This window comes from Carcharodon carcharias, chromosome 9 (assembly GCF_017639515.1).
Source record: "Carcharodon carcharias isolate sCarCar2 chromosome 9, sCarCar2.pri, whole genome shotgun sequence".
Lineage (NCBI taxonomy): Eukaryota > Metazoa > Chordata > Chondrichthyes > Lamniformes > Lamnidae > Carcharodon > Carcharodon carcharias.
The window spans coordinates 61,893,984-61,915,783 of NC_054475.1; the positions used below are offsets into that span (position 1 = coordinate 61,893,984).

Below are 21,800 nucleotides of genomic sequence, written 5' to 3' on the forward strand. Positions count from 1 at the left end.
AGGCCTTCACCATGTGCAGCATCACACCATGCAGTCTTCACCAACTTTAAATGACAGTACAAACCACCAAACACTTCTAATAACTCAGAAACAGGCAGTAGAAATCAATTAGCATCGAACTGAAAGGAGTTGATGATCTCTTTAAATAGCACTCTTGGAGGCTTTTTCCGGCTGCTGAATGCATGTTGATCTGTGTGAGGTTAAAATGGGCTTTAGCTGTTAAGGTTAAGAGTTAACGTTGAAATGGCTATGCAGTTACACACTGAATGATGTTGCAGTCCATCTACTCTGCATATTTCAGGTGCACACTCACAATATCCACGCTATTGACCGACATAAACCGTCTTAACATGCATGCATCAGAAGCGTGCACATGTGGCATGGAAACTATCTTGGACCAGAAATGGCCCATGCAGCACTGAAAATTGAGTGCTACACATCTGAATTTTGCAGCCCAGATCTTTAATTTTTTTTTTAAAGAGATCAGTGAACAAATGTGTTTCCCTGTTTGGTGAATCTTCAGTCAAGCCCCACTTCCAGGCTGGCATATAGAGGCAAATTAGCACCACCCTAGACAAGGGCATTGCTCACTGGAATCTGCAACTGGTTGAGCCCTGACACTGCCTGGCAACGGGGCAGATCATGGAATAGGATTTGTTTTTCTGACACCAGAGCAGTGATGACCCGGCAGCAGCCCATGGCCTACTCTTGTGGATGAGGCTTTGCCTGATGTGAGGCTGAGTGGAGACCCGTGTCCCCTCAGGTAGCCATCAGTCACCATTTTAATCTGAGCACAATCAAAGGTCTGATTGACAGCGGGCTATGATCACAGCTAATCCCTTCCCCCTCCCTCTTTCGCAGGAAGTGACACTGGATGCCGTGGTTATTGCTTCAGCTCAACTTGATATAATCAACGGAAAACCTGAAGCAAGGCATGACTCTGCCATTTTTTCACAGCACACGGTGCAAACAGAACACGTTCTACAACAAGACTTTCTCCAGATGGGTGGACCATCCAACAGCACGTCACTGAACACACAAACTCAGTGAGCCGAGGAACAGCAGTTTCAGTAAGCTACTCATTTCATTTCATTACTGACTGTGTATATGACTGTGCATGAGTGTGCTAGTGAGTGAGCTAGCACATGAGTTAGTGTGTGTACTAGTGTGTGTTTGTAGATGTTTATTTGTGTATGTGTGTGTTGGTGGGTGAGGTACCACGTGTGTGTTAGAGCACGTATATGCTTGTGTGTATGTATTAGTTGTGCACTTTAGTCTTTGGTGTATGTGTTTCACTGTGCTTTATGTATGTGCAACTGTGCATGTTTGACATGCATGTGTGTGTATGTATAAACTGTTCTGTGTGTGTTAGGCTGTGTGGGGGGCTGTTAATGGGGGCAGCATTCATTCAAAACTCTGCTTCCCGTATCCTCACTCACTTCAGCCCATCATGTCTGCACCGGCTCTCTGAATGAGCAATTCACTTAGTGCCACTCCCCCACGTTCTCCCTGTAACCCTGTACATTCTTCCTTTTCCGATAACAGCCTAATTCCCTTTTGAATGCCTCAGTTGAATCTGCCTTCACCAGACTCTCAGGCAGTGCATTCCAGGCCTTAGCCAGTCGCTGTATGAAAAAGTTTTCCCTCATGCAGCTTTTACTTCTTTAACTAATTACTTTAAATCTGTGCCCTCTCGTTCTCAATCCATCCACCATTGGGAACAGTTCCTCCCTATCTATTCTGTCCAGACGCCTCATGATTTTGAACACCTCTATCAAATCTCCACTCAGCCTTCTCTTCTCTGAGGAAAACAGTCACAGCTTCGCCAATCTATCTTCATAGCTGAAGTTCCTCATCCTTGCAACCATTCCCATTAATCTTTTCTGCACTCACTCTAATGCTTTCACATCCTTCCTAAGGTGTGGTGCCTAGAACTGGACACAATACTCCAGCTGAGGCTGAACTAGTATCATACAAGTTCAACATAACCTCCTGGCTCTTGTACTCTTTGCCCCAATTAATAAAGCCTAGCATGTTATATGCTTTATTAACTGCTCTCAACCTATTCTGCCCCTTCAGTGACTTATGCACATATACTCACAGCTCCTGCTGCTCCTGCACCCCCTTTAGAGTTTGTATATTGTCTCTCCATGTTCTTCCTACCCAAATGAATCACTTCACATTTCTCTGCATTAAACTTCATCAGCCACCTATCCAGCCATTCCACCAACTATCCTCCTCACAGTTCACAATGCTTCCAAGATTCGTATCATCTGCAAATTTTGAAATTGTGCCCTGTACACCAAGGTCCAGGTCATTAATATATAACAGGAAAAGGGTCCCAACACTGACCCCTGGGGAACTCCACTACAAACCTTCCTCCAGCCTGAAAAACATCCATTAACCATTACTCCCTGTTTCCTGTCACTCAGCCAATTTTGTATTCATGTTGCTACTGTCCCATTTATTCTATGAGCTATAATTTTACTCACAAGTCTCTAGAATGGCACTGTATCAAATGTCTTTTGGAAGTCCATGTGCACAACATCAGCAGCATTACCCTCATCAACCCTCTCTGTTACCTTTTCAAAAAACTCCAGCAAGTTAGTTAAGCATAAGTTTCCCTTAAGAAATCCATGCTGGTTTCCTTAATTAACCCACATTTGCCCATGTCACTTAATTTTATCCTGAATTATCGTTTCTAAAAGTTTCCCCACCACTGAGGTTAAGCTGACTGACCTGTAGTTGCTGGGCTTACCTTTCTTGAACAAGAGTGTAATATTTGCAATTCTCCAGTTCTCTGGGACCACTCCTGAGTTGAAAGAGGACTGAAAAATTATGGCCAGTGCCTCTGCAATTTCCACTCTCACTTATCTCAGTATCGTTGGATGCATCTCATCTGGTCCCGGTGCCTTATCAATTTTAAGTACAGATAACCTATCCAATACCTCCTCCTTTTTAATTTTGAATCCATTTAGTGTCTGAATTACCTCATCTTTCACCATGGCCTAGGTAGCATCTTCTTGCTTGGTAAAGACAGATGCAAAGTATTCATTTAATATCTCAACCATGCCCTCTGTCTCCATGTGTAAATCCCCTTTTTGATTCTCAGTTGGCCCTACTCCTCCTTTTTTCACCCTTTTACTACTTATATGCCTATAGGAGACGTCGGGATTTCCTTTTATGTTAGCTGCCTGTCTCTTTTCATACTCCATCTTAGCTTCTCTTATCTGCTTCTTCACCTCTTCTCTCAAATTTCAAGACTCAGCTTGGTTTTTAATTGTATTTCCTCCTTGAAACTTGTCATAAGTACACATTTTCTCCTTTTTCTTAATTTCTATCTTCTTCGTCATCCAGGGAGTTCTGGATTTGTTTGCCCTACCTTTACCTTTCTAGGGAATATACCTCAACTGTGCCCAAATTATCTCTTCTTTGAAAGTAGCCCATTGATTAGTGACAGTTTCTCCAGCCAACTTTTGTCTCCAATTTATTCAGCCCAGATCCGTTCTTACCCCATTGAAGTTGGCTTTTCCCCAGTTAATTTTTCTCACTCTGGACTGTTCTTCATCCTTTTCCATAGTCAGTCTGAACCTGATGATACAATGATCACTGTATCCTAAATGTTCTCCAACTGACATTTCATCTACTTGGCCCACCTAATTTTCGAGAGGCTCAGGTCTAGCAATGCCTCCTTCCTCATTGGACTGGAAAGATACTGCTGAAGAAAATGTTCCTGAGCACACTCTAGAAACTCTTGTCCCACTCTGCTCTTATACTACTACTATCCTAGTCATATCCAGGTAATTAAAGTCCCCCATTATAAATACTCTATGGGCTGAATTTTGCCCTTGATGAACGGGGGCCTGACCAACTCGGGGGTGGAAGGGCAGCTGATCGCTGCCGCCGAAACGGGCTGTGCTGCCATTTTGCGCGGGTGGGCCAATGAATGCCCGCCCAGCGTGACGTCCGATGTGAAGCACTATGCGCTTCCTGTGTGGGCGGGGGGGGGGGGGGGGATTCCCCAAATGTGAGAGTGCACTCTTTGGCGCATGCGCACAAAATAGCGCACAACTCCCTGAGGCTAAGTGCTGCCTCAGGGAGATCGCTGAAAGGTTTTCAAAGTTTAAAAATAGAAAAATTAAAAAATCATTAACATATCTTTAATCGTTTTAATTATCCTGTCAATGGCCATTGACAGGTCGGGGGGCGGACAGCTGATCACGCTGTCCGCCCGCCTTTCTGAATATTTAAATGAGGCGGGATGATGCCGGGAGTTCCCCAACGTCATCCCGCATCAGCAAGCGGGCCCCGCCCCCTGCTCGCTGACAGAAAAATTCAGCCCTATAAGTTTCGCACCTCTCTGTAATTTCCTTGCAAATTTGTTTGCTACATCCTTCCCACTAATTGTTGGCCTGTAGACTACACTGAGCAATATAATTGCACCCTTTTTGTTCCTTAGCTCAAGCCAAATAGACTCTGTACTTGACTTCTCTGGGACACCCTCTTTCTCCAGCATTGCAATGCTCTCCTTAATCATTACCACCATGCTTCCCCAGTTTCTTTCTTTTCTATCTTTCCTGAACGCTTTGTATCCAGGAATATTTAACACCCAGTCCTGCCCTTATCTCAACCAGGTCTCTGTTATAGCCACAACATCACATTTCCACATGGCAATCCATCTGTAACTCACCGATCTTATTTACCACACTCCGTGCTTTCACATACATGCACAGTAACCCTCTCCCTCTCTCTCTCCTCCTTTAAGATTTAAGTCTGCAGCTTTGACCAGGTTTGGTCACATGCTCGAATACCTTCTTTTGTGGCTCAACGTCAAATTCTGTTCATTAAATTTGCCTGTGAATTGTCTTGGAAGGTTTTAAAACATTAATTTCCTGTATAAATGGAAGTGTATTCTTATTTTTCTTTCATTCACCAGATGTGAGCATCTCATGTTTATTACCCATCCCTAATTGCCCTTGAGAAGGCGGTGGTGAGCTGCCTTTTTGAACTGCTGCAGTCCATGTGGTGTAGGTACACCCACATTGCTGTTAGGAAGGGAATTCCAGGACTTTGACCCAGCGACAGTGAAGGAACAATATATTTCCAAGCCAGATTTGGAGGGGAACATCCAGGTGGTGGTTCATCTGCTGCCCTTGTCCTTCTAGCTAGTAGAGGTTGTGGGTTTGGAAGGTGCTGTCTAAGGAACCTTGGTGAGTTGTTACAGTGCATCTTGTGGATGGTACACACTGCAGTGATGTTGTGCTGGTGGTGGAGGAAGTGAATTTTTAAGGTGGTGGTTGGGTGCCAGTCAAGCAAGATACTTTGTCCTGGATGGTGTCGAGCTTCTTGAGTGTTTTTGGAGCTGCACTCATCCAGGCAAGTGTAATCACTTCTGCTGGGCCTTTCTTTCCAGTGGCAAGAGATGATGATGGAGGAGTCTGGGACATTGGCTGTAAGGTAAGATTTTGTGAATTTGGCAATGTCTTGGTGCTGTTTGACTAGTCTATGGGACACTGTCACCACTTGGCACAGGTCCCAGATGTTAGAGTGCAGGACCTAACAAGGTTGATAGGGCTTGGTGTCTTTGTTATGTCTGAATCGAAACCTAGGGTAAGGCTGGGTGAGCCATTCAGTTTTAATCTTGCTTCAGTTGTCACAGTGGTTTGATAACTAAGTGGCTTGTGAGGCCATTTCAAAGGCAGTTTAGAATCAGCCACATTGCTGTGGGTCTGGAATCACATATAAGCCAGGCCAGGTAATGATGGCAGATTTCCTTCCCTAAAGGACATGAGTGAACCAGATGCATTTACAGTACAATCCAGTAGATTCATGGTCAACATTACTGAGTCTAGCTTCTTTATTCTGGATTTAGTTAATTAACTGAATTCAAATTCCCCAACTGACATGATGGGACACAGGTTTCCAGTTTATGAGTCCAGGGCTCTTAGTTACTAATTCCGTAACATAACCACTCAGATACAGTATGAAATGTTGCAGTTGAAAGCGGCTGTTAATGGGTACAACAAGGGATTAGATACAAACTAAATCTCCCTCTACACTGCCCTCGTCAAATGCTCCCAGGGCAGGTACAGCACAGGGTTAGATATAGAGTAAAGCTCCCTCTAAACTGTCCCCGTCAAACACTCCCAGGACAGGTACAGCACAGGGTTAGATACAAAGTAAGTCTCCCTCTATACTGTCCCCATCAAACACTCCCAGGACAGGTATATCACAGATTTAGATACAGAGTAAATATCCCTCTACACATCCCATAGACTACTCAAACAGCAGGAATTGCATGGGGTTAGATACAGAGTAAAGCTCCTTCGACACTTATCCCATCAAACACTCCCAGGGCAGGTAAAGCAGAGGGCTAGATAGAGAGTAAAACATCCTCGTCTCTGTCACCGTCAGCACTCCCTGGACAGGTACAGCATGGGGTTAGATACAGAGTAAAGCTCCCTCTACACTGCCCCTATCAAACACTTCCAGGACAGGTACAGCACGGGGTTAGATACAGAGTAAAGCTCCCTCAACATTGTCCCTCTTCACTTTTACACTACCTGGGCAGGTACAGCACAGGGTTATACACAGCTTAAAACTCCCTCTACACAACCCCCTTAACACTCCTTGGGCAGGTACAGCATGGGAAAGATGAGCTCCATTTCCGCCAACTCCAGCATGATGCCAGCACCAAACACATCTTCCCTTCACCGCCGCCCCCCATTTCGGCATTCCATAGAGACCATTCCCTCTGGGACACCCTGGTTCACTCCTCCATCACCCCTTACACCTCAACCCCCTCTCATGGCACCTTCCCATGCAACTGCAGAAGATGCAATGCCTGCCCCTTTACTTCCCCCCTCCTCACCGTCTTTCAGGTGAAGCAGCATTTCACTTGCACTTCCCTCAATTTAGTCTACTGCATTCGCTGCTCCCAATGCGGTTTCCTATACGTTGGAGAGACCAAACGCAGACTGAGTGACCACTTTGCAGAACACATTTAGTCTGTCCGCAAGCATGACCCAGACCTCCCTGTCGCCTGCCATTTCAAAACTCCACCCTGCTCTCATGCCCACATGTCCGTCCTTGGCCTGCTGCAATGTTCCAGTGAAGCTCAACGCAAACTGGAGGAACAGCACCTCATCTTCCGACTAGGCACTTCACAGCCTTCCGGACTGAATATTGAGTTCAACAACTTCAGATCATGAACTCTCTCCTCCATTCCCACCCCTTTTTTATCCCCTTTTTTCTAATAATTATTATATTTTTAATATATATTTTTTTTCTTTTCCCACCTATTTCTATTATTATTTTTACAATTTATTTCCATATTGTTTTATCACCATCTTTCAGCCTATTTTGATCCCCTCCCCCTATCCCACCCCCACTAGGGCTATCTGTCACTTGCTCATCCTGTTTTTCACTCTTAATGTCATCATTAACACATTCCTTAGCTAATATCACCACCTTCGACACCCCTTTGCCCTTTTATCTATGACATCTTTGACAATCTCTCCTTTGCCTCCACCTATCACTGGCCCTCTTTCCAGCTCTACCTGTCCCACCCCCCCTTAACCAGCTTATATTTCACCACATTTCTATTTCTCTTTAGTTCTGGTGAAAAGTCATACGGACTCAAAACATTAACTCTGTCTTCCTCTCCACAGATGCTGTCAGACCTGCTGAGTTTTTCCAGCGATTTTTGTTTTTGTTTCAGGTTCCCAGCATCCGCAGTGTTTTGCTTTTATATCCCTCCAGCCTCTGCCCATCAAATGCTCCCAGGACAGGTACAGCACAGGGTTAGATACAGAGTAAAGCTGCCTCTATACTGTCCCCAACAAACACTCCCAGGACAGGTACAGCATGGGGTTAGATACAGAGTGAAGCTGCCTCTACACTGTCCTCATCAAACAATCACAGGACAGGTACAGCACAGGGTTAGATACAGAGTAAAGCCCCCTCTACACTGTCCCTATCAAACACTCCCAGGACAGGTACAGCACTGGGTTAGATACAGAGTAAAGCCCCCTCTACACTGTCCCCATCAAACACTCCCAGGACCTGTACAGCATGGGGTTAGATGCAGAGTAAAGCTCCCTCTAGACTGTCCCCATCAAACACTCACAGGACAGGTACAGCACAAGGTTAGATACAGAGTAAAGCCCCCTCTAGACTGTCCCCATCAAACACTCCCAGGACAGGTACAGCACTGGGTTAGATACAGAGTAAAGCTGCCTCTACACTGTCCTCATCAAACACTCCCAGTACAGGTACAGCACAGGGTTAGATACAGAGTAAAGCCCCCTTTACACTGTCCTTATCAAACACTCCCAGGACAATGACAGTCTCAGGATGTGACCAAACTGGAACAGGTTATCTTGTTATATTTCACAATCTGGCCATCCTGTGAGCTCCTTCATTTAAGGTTACCACTTACACTGATAGGGTTACCAACCTTCCAGGATTGGCCTGGAGTCTCCAGGAATTGAAGATCAGTCCCCCGGACATTGCTGACCCTGGAGAAAAATCATCGGGACATGAAAAAAGATTGTTTTTTTAGTCACTTTCTTTGAACATTTCTCTTTACCAGATATGATTGAAAATGGGAAAAAAGGACTATTTGACTGATAGTCACACATCATCCAATTGGGTAATGAGTCTTTTTGCTTTCCAGATGACACAGGAAGGTAGTGCATCACAAGGATGGATGTGTTGGCCGACTAATGGCTGGAGCATAGGGGCAAGTCATGTGATGATAGCTCCAGGAATACATTTAATCACAGTTGGCAACCGTACTCACAAGGTCTAAACCTAAACATTCAACTGGAAACATTAGCTCTGTTTGTCTTTCCCCTGATGCTGCCCGGACTTGCTGAGTATTTCCAGAATTTTCTGTTTTTAGTGAAAAAACAATGCCTTTTTTCTGCCCTTTTCAGAATATCTAACAATTAAGGGATCAGGTTTAAACTAAAGCCATGGGCTTTCCTTCTCTCTGTTCATTGGCAGGTATTTGTGAGCCACACTCGGTTGAAGAGGAACCCACTGTACACACATACTGATGGTCTCATTAAATGTCAGATAATACTGTTGTAACAGCAAATCCCTAAATAAAGAGAAAAGACTCTTACAAAATTCCTTACGATCAGTTTTCACTACCCACAGTTAACTGTTATGAATCTGTAACAAACTCAGAATATAGCCACTGTCTTCCCACCCACATTAAGACCAGTGATATATGTCCGCTGCTACTTAGAAAGGCTGTCTGCTGGGTGTTTCAGATAACATCACCCTTTTGAAAGAGGAATCAAGATCCTGTGGTGTAAAATGGACAGCAGTCACCACTTAGGTTTGAGCTGGTCAGGGCCTGCGTCGTTCTCACTCTGACCAGTCAATGGAATTGATGAGACCAAAGCGAATGGTCAGTGTCCAATTATTGTACCGGAGGAGCAGAAATTAAAAGTAATCTGGGTTACTGTCGCATTCGAGGCCTCCGCCCTCCTCTTGGGACTGCCATCCTCCATCCCAGGATCCCCAACTTACGGCCCACCCCTCCTGCCCCAGGACCCCCACCCTCCAAGTTGGGAGCCCAATCCTCACCCCCCCCACATCATCAATACTCTCACCCTGTACTCCCACACTCCAATATGTGACCAAACACAAACCTCCAATTCCCAGCCAGTCAAGGGGGCCACTCACCCGTAGGTCAGCAGCATAGAAGCTGCCATTCAAAAGGCAAACTAGACCCCAGAGGAAGCTAATGGGCACAGATTGGACCAAGGTGCAGAGAGATATGTAGAGCATGGAGCAGCTGAAAGGGAAGAACTGAGGAAATGTAAAATATTTATTAATTATCTTTAACATCTTATAAACGGCCCAAAATACTTCGGAGACAAATAAAGGCTGATTTTTTTAACAGCTTAAACTGACACTCCCAGTGCCGTACTGATGGAGCGCTACGTTGTCAGATGTCCCATCTTTCAGATGAGATGTTAAAGCAAGGCCCCATTTGGGTGGGTGTAAAGACCCCATGACACTGCTTCAATGCAGAGTAGGGTAATTTCCCCTGACGTCTTTACCAATATTTTTCCCTCGACCATCATTTAAAAACAATTTGACTGGTTATTATCACGTTACTGCTTTTGGGATCTTGTGTGTAATTTGGTAGCCACATTTCCTACATGTTGTCAGCTGTGACACCAGCCTCAATAGCTTTTGGGAGACAGGTGTCCAGATTTCCACCGACCTGAAGAACTGTCTCCGGACATCACCCCTCAATGGCCCAGCCCGAGGTTTAAGGTTATGACCCTTTGTTCTAGTTTCCCATCACAGGAAAGAGATTCTCTCAGTTTACCCTTTCAAGTGTTTTAAGGCCCTTAACATCTCAGTTAGATCACCCCTTAATCCCCCAAACCCAGAAGAATATAAGCAACATTAATGCTATTTATTTTGAAATGCGTGGGTGATACATTTAAAGTTTAAAGGGGTTAACTTGTGCTTGACCGATGCGAGGCCTTTTGTGTTGCAGTATGAGCGCACAGTTTATGGAAAACGTTAAATATGAGCTGCAAACCACCTGTCCTCATCACTGAATCTTTTGGCTGGATATCATTGGCCTGTTCAAAAACCAACCTAGTGGAATCGCTGACAGGGAAACAGTGGCTTGCAATCTGAAGAAAGAAAGGGGAAATTCAGAGGTTTGTAAACAGGCATCGCCCTGAGGAAATCATGGGGCAACTTCAAATATTTCGAAAACTGATCTCAGATCGAGATCAAGCTGATGAGGCGAAAGTTAGCGTATTCTCTGGCTGGGAACAGCAAACGGGTTTAGCCACTCTCAGCACAGCTCCCAGTGATGGTGGGCTCAAACCACAATCCTCCTCCTAGCTCACTGCTTGCGGGTGATGGAATTCCTTGGAGCATCCCTCTCTCTGTTGGGGTTCCTTGGGCAGGTACTCCTCTCACCCACATAATCAGGGTGGGTGGCGGGGTTTACAGCAGTGAAATGGAGGATTTCTCTCCCTATGAATTCTTGCTTCTGAATCCAAACAGAAAGAATGAAAAGAAAGAGAAGACTGCATTTCTATAGCACCTTTCAAAAGTGGGATAATCTGAATTGTTTTACAACCAGTTAAATACTTTTGAAGTGTTGTAATGCAGGAAAGGTGACAGCAATTTGTGCACAGCAAGATCCCACAGACAGTGAAGTGATCATAACCTGCTCATGTGTTTCCAGTGGTGCCAGATTAATGTATAAATTTTGGGCAGGACATCAGGGGAGAACCCCTCTAATCTTCCTCATTTGTGGTTGTCAAACTTGTTACATCTGTCTGTGGGGGCAGACAGGGGCCTCAGTTTAACATCTCACCAGAAAGATGGCACTGCCAGTGCAGATTAGGTTTTGGGCTCAAGTCCTTAGAGTGGCACTTGAAGCCATGAGAGCCTGACTCAGGGACAAGGGTGTTGCCATCAGAGGCACATTCAGGCTCTCCTCTGGTGCTGTCAATGGTGGGAGTGACTGAGGTAACTTGATGTCTGGGTTTCCACTGAGCTGGACTGATTGTGCTCCTTGCCTGCCTAAAGTATGAACAAGCCGACTGTGCGATTCTACCATAGCACCTCAGAGAAGGTTCTAGAAACTGCTGCTCCTGGAACACTTTGTCCTTCTGCTTAGCCAACTTCTCCTCAGCACATGAATTTCTCAGTTTTTCTTTCTCCTTCTCTTTAGAAATGGATTTTCCGATTAATATTTTGTGCCTAATTAAGAGTCCAGTTGCTAAGAAATGGTGCTCAGCACACAATCAGCTCCGTTCTCACTCTCTCCCTTTTATCCTATTAGTAAACAGGAGTAACTGTGATCAGTCCCAATGGCAGAACAGACAAGACCCACAGCCAAAGTCAGAAAGGGTCTGGCCAGGGAGGGCCGGAGGACAGCAAGGCGACGGAGGGAACTCCGTGACCCCCAGAGTTCAGAGGCCGATCAGCTGGAGCAGGAGGGCAACTGGAGTTCTGGCGAGCGGTTCATGATTGAGAAGGTCCATGAGTTCTTCCAAGAATGCGGCGGGGCCGAGAGAGGGTTCATCACCCAGGATGACATGCAGGTGAGAGGGTCTCCACACCATCCACTGACACCTTACTGACCAACTTACCCACAGGGGCCTAAGGGTAGGTTAGAGTTAGGACTGGCTGTAGTCACTGAGACCTAGAGAATTCCAAAACAATCCTAATTAATATGGAAACATTTAATAAATATGTCAAATTATGTCAATTAGTACATTGGACTAACGACATTACTCTAATGTTCAGTTTGGTGATGTAGCGTCTTCAAAATGTGCTAACATCACCACAATGGTCCAGTTCTTCTCTTCACCAATGTCCAATGGACACCCTGATACTCTTCCTTCCATCTTACTCTACTCATCGCCATAGTGATCTACTTGTGTGAGGTGCCAGCGGAGCCAATCCTCCCACTGAGCCACACCTCATCATGTTCACACAGGCTTCACTGTGACATGGTGCCAATGACCAATCCAAACCCCTTCCTGAAACCATACCCCACCATAGAATCATACAGCACAGCAAGAGGCCATTCGGCCCATCATGGCGATACCAGATCATTGAAATAGTGATCCAATTAGTTCAATGTTCTTGCTCTTCCTCCATATCCCTGAAAATATTTCCTTTACAGCTATATTGTATATCTGTAGCTCTGCTGAAAGTTATTGTGGAATCAGCTTCTAGTATCGGTTCAGACAGTGGCATTTCTAACAACTCACTGCATAAAACAATTCTCCTTATCTTCCTGCCTGCTACTTTTCTCAATTATCTTAACTCAGTGTCCTCTGGTTACTGACCATTCTGCCACTGGAAACAGTTTCTCCTTATTGACTCAGTCAAAACCCTTCATGATTTTCAACACCTTGATCAAATTCCCCTGAATGTTCTAATGAAAACAATCCTGCTTCTCCAGTCTCTCCAGATTAATTGAAGTCCTTCAACTCAGGTATTCTAATAAATCTCTCCTACACCCTCTCCAGGGTCTTGGCATCCTTAAATTGTGATGCCCACAATTACATACATAACTTTCAACTGGGGCCAAATGGGAGTGAGAGGGGAAAATTTAGCATTTACAGAAAAGTTAACATAGCCTTCCAGCAAACACCAATGGAGGCCAGCTTGATAGGAATGCACTGAATCTTACTGCATGCTTTGATATGATTGAATCTTTGTACGTGTGTGTGTGTGTGTGTCTGTGTGGTTGTATGTGTGTGCATGTGATTGTGTGTGTTTGTATGCGTGTGCGTGGCTGTGTGTGTGTCTGCATGTGATTGTGTGTGCATGTGTGTGTGAGTGCGGGTGTGTGTGTGTGTGTGTGTGTGTGTGTGTGTGTGGGCTTGTGGGTGGGTGTGTGGGTGGGTGAGTGTGTGGGTGTGTGTTTATGTGTGATATTACTCTAATGATCAGTTTAGTTATATAGCATGTTCAAACTGTTCATTATTCTTCTCAGCCTCTACAAATACATTTCATACACAGTCGTTAAGTTGGGCAGGTTTCTAAATTGCACGCGTGTGCATTGATATTTGTCTGGGTGATGTTCCCTCTCTGGGGACTGTCGTTCCCATGGCACTTCTTGTTACCGTGATAACTGTTGTTGTTCCATTTCCGTTGTTGGGGACTGGTGGATCTCTGGGAGTGATGGTTGTCTTGTACTCTGTGCAGCTGGTGAGATCCCATCATTCTGCCCAGCCGCCTGCAGTGAAGGAACAGCTTCTCTAGCTGTTAGTTTTTGCTTGCAGTTGTGCCAGCATGTTTTGGTCGCTCACTTCCACCGCGTATGATCGAGGTGACAACTGTTCTATGCATGTCCCAGGTTTCCATGTGGACTAACTCCTGTTGAGAGCATTGAAGGCTTATATCCTGATGGGCTTTCCAATGCTCAACTCTGGCAATAGTCTTGTCAAAATGCAATTTGGCTTTCTGCCATTTCACCTTGATTTTTTGACTCATGCCTATTACTATTTCTGGCTTCAGTAGATTATTGCTATTGGAGGAGTAGGTTGGGTGCAGCGTGACATTAGTCTTTGGACCGGCCATGCCTTCAGTCAGTGTGTTTTTCTGCTTGAGGATTGTCCAGTATACTACTGTGCGAGATCTGCTCAATTTATTGATGATTCCTTTGGTGATTTTTACTGTACCTTAGCCTTTCCATTCGACTGGCGATAGTGCAGAGATGATGTACAGTGTTAAATTTCCCAATCCTTTGTGAAGTGGCTGAATTCTTCACTAGTGAACTGAGAGCCATTGTCACTCATCACAATGTCTGAAAGTGTGCTTTCAGGCATTATAAAATCCCACCGGCCATTGTTGAAGTCAGCTGGTTTAACTCCCAGTAGTCAGAATAGTTGTCTACGGTGACAAGACAATCAGTCTGGGATGTCATGCATTATCAATGGCTGTCAAGCTTGTTTAGCTTGGTACCTATTACAAGCACTGTACTGGCCTATGTGGTCTTTAATTTAATTGGTCATGTTTGGCCAGTAGAGTACTTCTCTTGTCTTTCTCAGGCTAGATTCAATTCCTTGGCAGCTTGCATGGATGTGCCTCAGCATCTCCACTCTCACCTCCTTAGGGATGATGACCCTATCTTCTTTGTATAAGATGCCATCTTGGGCTGTCAATTCATCTCGCTATGCCCAATATGCTCTTGTAACAATAGATGTGTCCTTGATGCTATCACCACCTCTTGCAGCACTTGGAGAGTTGCTTCATGTTGGGTAGTTTCCTTGATTTGAGCAAGGTGCCTGTCTGTCAGATTCACTGTCTCTACCGAGTTGATGACTCCCAGATCATGTCAAGCTGCTGCTTCAAACTGAATCTGGAAGATTTCACATTCTGTTGTAGCATCCTCAACTTTCTTCATTGGAAAGGTTCCTCTTGACACCATATCAGTGATGGACATCTGTTTCCCTTGCTTGTGTGTGACGTCTAGATATTATCTCTGTAAATGAAGTAACATTCTTTGCAGATGCTTTGGAGCAGATAGTAGCAGACTGAGAAAAACGCTTTGAAGTGACTGCATTAGGCTGCATTAGGGTAGTTCCAGGACCTGTCTCATCGGTGTCACACCGCAAGGTGACTTCATCATTGACAACATAGTACTTTGGCACTGGCATTGTTATCAGTAGTTTTTTGATTTTAGTGGATGCTGTTTCTTGTTCTGTTGCCCAATACCACTACATATCCTTGGCAGCGAGCTTACATAATGGCTCACATTCTGTTGGCATGTCCAGGGTTACCAGTCTGAGCTTTGGACTTGCTCCGGCTAAGATGAGGGGCTTTTTGCATATTGTCTATGATTTGGAACTCTAGATCTTCCTTCTTGCCATTGCATTGGGCTCTCAGACTAATTTGTCCTCTCAGTATGAGTTTGATACAGCCTCAACCTTATTTTCAAGGGCTTCATTTTTGGATGGCCATGTTGAACCACTTTGCACAAGAATGTGAAGGTCATGATGTTACATGTTGCAACAGTGTCTATCTGACACTTCATGTTCACTTGATACTCTCCTTCTATGGTCATCATCCTAACAGTCACAAGCCATTATACCTGACAGAGCTAACCTGTTGTATCATGTATAGTGCTCCATCAGACTCGTCTGCTGCTATCTCACCAGTGGCCATCTGTATAGGTTTGTTTTGCTTCTTTCTAGCCAAACACTTTTGTGGAAAACAGTTCAGCTTTTTGCAGTTAAAACACTGCTTTCCCCACACTGGGCAATCCTTCTTTTCCTTTGTATGATGTCATCAGCAGTACTTACATCCAGCCATCAGGCCCCTATCTACTCTAATCCCATTTTCCAGCACTTGGCCCATAGCCCTGTATGCTATGGCACTTCAAGTGTTCATCTAAACACTTCTTAAATGTTGTGAGGGTTCCTGCCTCTACCACCCCCTCAGGCAGTGTGTTCCAGATTCCAACCACCCTCTGGGTGAAATATTTTTTCCTCAAATCCCCTCTAAACCTCCTGCCCCTTACCTTAAATCTATGCCCCCTGGTTATTGACATTTCCGCTAAGGGGGAAAGGTTTCTTCCTATCTATCCTACCTATGCCCCTCAATGTTGTATGCCTCTATCAGGTCCCCCCTCAGCCTTCTCTGCTCTAAGGAAAACAACCCCAGCCTATCTAGTCTCTCTTCACAGCTGAAACACTCCAGCCCAGGCATCATCCTGGTGAATCTCCTCTGCACCCTCTCCAGTGCAATCACATCCTTCCTATAGTGTGGCAACCAGAACTGCACACAGTACTCCAGCTGTGGCCTAACTAGCTTTTTATACAGCTCCAACATAACCTCCCTGCTCTTATATTCTATGCCTCAGCTAATAAAGGCAAGTGTCCCATATGCCTTATTAACCACTTTATCTACCAGTGCTGCTGCCTTCAGGGATCTATGGACATACACCAAGGTCCCTCTAACCCTCTGCACTTTCTAGTGTCCTACCATTCATGTGTATTCCCTTGCCATGTTAGTCTCCCCAAAATGCATCACCTCACGCTTCTCAGGATTAAATTCCATTTGCCACTGCATTGGCCATCTTACCAGGCCGTCTAAGATAAAGGCAAAATACTGCGGATGCTGGAAATCTGAAACAAAAACAAAAAATGCTGGAAAGACTCAACAGGTCTGACAGCATCTGTGGAGAGAAAAACAGAGTTAACGTTTCAAATCTGTGGGACTCTTCTTTAGAGTTCTACCATATGACTCTTTTTCAGAGCTCTGAAGAACAGTCATATGGACTTGAAACATTCACTCTGTCTTGCTCTCTACAGATGCTGTCAGGACTGCTGAGTTTTTCCAGCATTTTTTGTTTTTGTTACCAGCCCATCTATATCATCCTGCAATCTAAGGCTTTCCTCCTCACTATTTACGACACCACCAATTTTCGTGTCATATGTGAACTTACTGGTTATATATCCCATATACACATCTAAATCATTAATGTACACTACAAACAGCAAGGGTCCCAGCACCGATCCCTGCGGTACACCAACTGTCACAGGTGTGTGGGGGTGTGTGTGCGTGGGGGTATGGATGTGGGGTGTGTGAGTGTGTGTGTGGGTGTGTGTGTGTGTGTGGGGGGGGGTATGTATGTGTGCGTGTGTGTGTGTGTGGGTGTGTGCGTGTGTGTGTGTGGGGGGGGTGGTGTGTGTGTGTGTGTGTGTGTGGGGGGGGGGGGTGGTGTGTGTGTGGGGCTGTCTGTGCGTGTGTGGGGATGTGTGTGTGTCTGTGTGTCTGTCGGTGTGTGTGGGTGTATATGGGCGGGTGTGAATTTTACTCTTGTCTCTTGATTTCTCTTTCTGCAGAAACTTCAAGAGAAGTTTTCTTTCAGTCCTGAGGAGTTAGAGGTGGTATTCAACAAACTGGATGTTGACGGGAAAGGCTGTCTCACTCCCGAGGTGCTGACCAGGGGCCTGAGTAAGTTGGGATGTCATCTCTTTATGAAATGTCATTAAGTGGGCCTACTGAGTCCTTCATTACACCCAGCCTCAGATAACCGTGGGGTGTTAAAAGTGGGAGATGGACTTATGGACATTTTGGGCACTCCCAGGATCCCCTGCTGGTGGTATGGAGTTAGAGCCGATGGGAGTAGGGGAGGTAGATTGCACGCTCCCCGACACTCTGAACAGCAGATCCTCCGAGCAGAGGCCACCGCTGGGCGTTCAGCTTCAGTGAACAAGCTCCAGTGCTGGTGCTGAGGTTTGGGCTCCCAGTCAAGCAATCAATAGATTCCCACCGTGCTCAAATTTAACAAAGTTATGAAGTCCATTTAAGGTTTCTGGTTGGAACACAAACATTCCCTTCATGATAATAGCTTTTCGTACCTCCCACCACCATTGTAACCCTCCTGGGGGCGGGGGGACTTCCAACCTTGTAATCACCCCACCCTCTCAGCCATAACACCAGCCAATGGGGGATGTGTGAATGGGGGAGGGAGACAGTGAGTGTGGGAGGAGGCAGTGAGTGTGGGAGGGGGACAGTGAGTGTGGGAGGGGGACAGTGAGTGTGGGAGGTGGGCAGTGAGTTTAGAAGTGGTGCAGTGGGTGTGGGAGAGGACAGTGAGAAGGGAAGGGGACAATGTGAGGAGGTGGGGCCAGTGAGTTTTGGGAGGCGACAGTGAACAGGGAGGGGGACAGTGATGGGGGGAAGGGGACAATGAGCTGTGGAGGGGGACAGTGATTGGGGGAGGGGGACAATAAGTTGTGGAAGGGGACAGTGATTGGGGGAGGAGCGAGTGAGTGGGAGAGGGGGTGGTGAATGGGGGAGTGGTCAGTGAGCAGGGAAAAGCTGACAGTGAGTGGGGGAGCAGGACAAGGTGTGCGGGAGAGGGACAGTGAGTGGGGGATAGGCCAGGGAGTGAGAGGGTGTGATGAATGTGGGAGGGGTCAGTGAGCAGGGGATGAGGACAGTGAGTGGGGGAGGGGGAGGGGGACAGTGTGTGGAGGAGGGGGAGGGGGACAGTAAGTGGGGGAGGGGGATAGTGAGTGGGGGAAGGGTGCAGTGAGTGGGTGAGAGGGACAGTGAGTGAGGGAAGGGTGGTGAATGGGGGAGGAGTCAGTGAGCAGGGGAGGGAGGCAGTGAGTTAGGGAGGGGGATGGTGAGTGGGGGAGAAGTGTGGTGAGTGGGGGAGGGGAGCAGAGGGCAGGGGGTGTGGGCGGTGATCAGGGGATGGTGAGTGTGAATGGGAGAGGAGCAAGCGTAAGTGGGAAAGGGGACAGCGAAGGGGGAGAGAGTTTAATGATGGTTCAGTCATGGATTTTTAATGGAGTTAAAAATGGACACCATTGACTGTGTATATTCTAGATTGTCATGGGGAACTCTTGCAGCTGCCCTCAGTCAGCTGATGGGGCTAGCAGTATGGAGTGATCCTGGTTAGTAAGACAGCTGTCTCTGACTATTGCCCAACTCACAGCCTGTAAGTCATTATGAGGGCTTCTATTTGTTTCTCCTGATTGTGATTGTTCATAAAGTTTGGACTGAATCACTTGGTTCTAAGTCCACAAGGCTTGGGCTGATTCTACAGGCCTGTTCCCTCACTGGTTTATGTCGAGCTGCTTGGTGCAAGAAGTTTGAACTAAATAATGACTATCAGAGCTTCAATCTCCAGGTCACTTTCTAACTGACCAGAACCAGGGGAGCAATGAGCCACTGTCACAGGATGTTTCAGAATCTCTCTATCAGTCCCAAAGCCTACAGCATCGAGTTGAGGTGGAAGATGAGGAGAAGCAACATTTTGCTGCACTGATGGAGAGACTGGGAGCCAACACAATCTTACAAGAGTAAGTGATTGATTTAGTGATGACACAAGCAGGTTGTCAGGAACTGTTGCTTGGTGCATTATTCGAAGAGAAGCATGTGTACAGGAGATAGAATGTCTGTTTGCAGACAGACAGAACACCTACACATGTTGTGCCTGTTTCAGCTAAACAAAATAAATGACAGCCATTCGCTGACTCATTCCACAGGGCAATGCCTTGACCAATCAGGGTCAAGCTCCTTGGTTTAAATTTGAAACAATGCTTGGCAGTTAACTGTTGGTGACCAATAATGGTACCTTCTTCATGACAATGCCCCTTCCTAATCAATCTGCACTCTCTTCACATACAATATAAATTGTTGTCTCCCTTTTACATTGGTATTCTCCCAAGAGTCCTGATGAGTGGAAGGCAAGAAGCTTAGACATGTCTTTTTTTCAGCAATATATATATATATATATATATATATCAGAGTGTTACAGTGAGGGATGTGGGATATATCAGAGTGTTACAATGAGGGGTGTGCGGGATATATCAGAGTGTTACAGTGAGGGGTGTGGGATTTATCAGTGTTACAGTGAGGGGTGTGGGATATATCAGTGTTACAGTGAGGGGGGTGGGATTTATCGGAGTGTTACAGCGAGAGATGTGGGATTTATCAGTGTTACAGTGAGGGGTGTGGGTTTATTTGAGTGTTACAGTGAGGGATATGGGATTTATCTGAGTGTTACAGGGAGGGGTGTGGGATATATTAGTGTTACAGGGAGGGGTGTGGAATATATCAGAGTGTTACAGTGATCGATATGGGATATATTAGTGTTACAGGGAGGGGTGTGTGATTTATTAGAGTGTTACAATGAGGCATGTGGTCTGACAGCTGCTAATAATTCTGTTCTATCTGTCTCTCCTTCTTGGTTTTTCTCAGTAAGTTGGAGATATGGAAACTGTGGGTCCAACTCCGACGCAATGAGCCAAACCTGCTCGGCAACCTGGAGGATTTTCTGTCCAAGGTCACCGTTCAAATCCAGGAGGCACAGAGTGAGAAGGAGGATTTAGAACGCACACTGAAAAAGTGAGTAGTTCAAATCCAGCATTTGTAGGAGGTCATTTCCAAGATCTTCCTGCTGCCTACACATCTAAACAAGTTATTTGTACACTCATTGAATAAGGTAGGGTAGTTCAACTGCAGACTTACACAAGTGCACACAAGTTGATGAATGCTAGCCTTTCTATACAAAGAGTTATCACAAAGCCTAAAAGGACTGAAATGCTGGGGAGAGGAAATGATGCTTCCATAATACATTGCCCTGGCCAGAGTCCACCTGATGGAGTACTTCCTAAATAGGAAAAGTCTAGAAATAGTGGAAGATCATAAAATCTCATAAAAATTATGTACATAGATCATTAAAATGTCAGGAACGAGGACAGAAAATAATCAAAGAGGTTAATAAGGACTGAAGGAAATAAAAGAGGGTGTTGACCATTTCACCCTTCAAGCCTGCTCCACCATTGAACATGATCATGGCTGACCCTGTACTCAACTACTTGCACCATCACCACATCTTTTACTTTCCTTATTACCAAAAAAATCTATCAAGCTCTGACTTGAATATACTCTATGACTGAGCATCCACAGCTCTTGAGAATAGAGAATTACAAAGATTCTAATTCTTATGAGTGAAGAAATTTCTCCTCATCTCTGTCCTAAATGGCCAAACTCTTATTCTGAAACTGTGACCCCCATGTTCCAGATTCCCCCAGCAGAAGAAACATTTTCTCCACATCTATCCTGGCAAGCCCCTTAAGAATTTATGTTTCAATTAGATCACCACCCCGCCCCCACAACTCCCCCCAAACTCCAGAGAATATAGGCCTAGTTTACTCAATTTCTTCTTATTGGACAACTCCCCCATCCCAGAAAGCAGCCAAATGAACTTTCATTGCACTCTCTCTAGGGCTGGAATGTCCTCCCTTAGGACAGGAGATTTAAACTACACACAGTAATCTAGGAGCAGCCTCACCAAATACCTGCATAATTATAGTAAGGCTTTTTTCTTCTTTTATTCCAATCCATTTGTTATAAAAGATAACATACTATTTACCTTCCTAATTACTTGTGTCAGAAGCAGTTCAGGGAAGGTTTACCAGACTAATACCAGGAATGGGCGGGTTGTCTTATGAGGAAAGGTTGGACAGACTAGGCTTGTATCCACTGGAGTTTAGAAGAGTAAGAGGTGGCTTGATTGTAACCTTTGGGATCCTGAGGGGTCTTGACAGGGTGGATGTGGAGAGGATGTTTCCCCTTGTGGGAGAATCTAGAACCAGGTGTCACTGTTTCAAAATGTGGGGTTGCTCATTTAAGAGAGAGATGAGGAGAATATTTTTCTCTCAGAGGGTGCTGAGTCTTTGGAACTCCCATCCTGAAAAGGTGGTGGAAGCAGAGTCTTTGAATACTTTTAAGGCAGAGCTGGATAGATTGCATGTTGA

The 21,800-nt window shown here is 45.5% G+C and overlaps 1 protein-coding gene across 1 annotated transcript in view; it reads left to right on the forward strand.

Annotated features, from left to right (window-relative positions):
• The first annotated feature begins 958 nt into the window (after nt 1-958).
• Nucleotides 959-21,800, forward strand: part of LOC121281737 (centrosome-associated protein CEP250-like) — a 199,001-nt gene continuing 178,159 nt past the window's right edge. Inside the window, exons 1-5 of the mRNA XM_041194658.1 lie at nt 959-1,070; nt 11,840-12,101; nt 17,364-17,475; nt 19,166-19,337; nt 20,239-20,385. Coding sequence (XP_041050592.1) covers nt 11,868-12,101; nt 17,364-17,475; nt 19,166-19,337; nt 20,239-20,385 — 665 coding nt within the window. The 5' untranslated portion in view covers nt 959-1,070; nt 11,840-11,867. The remainder of the gene's footprint in view (nt 1,071-11,839; nt 12,102-17,363; nt 17,476-19,165; nt 19,338-20,238; nt 20,386-21,800) is intronic.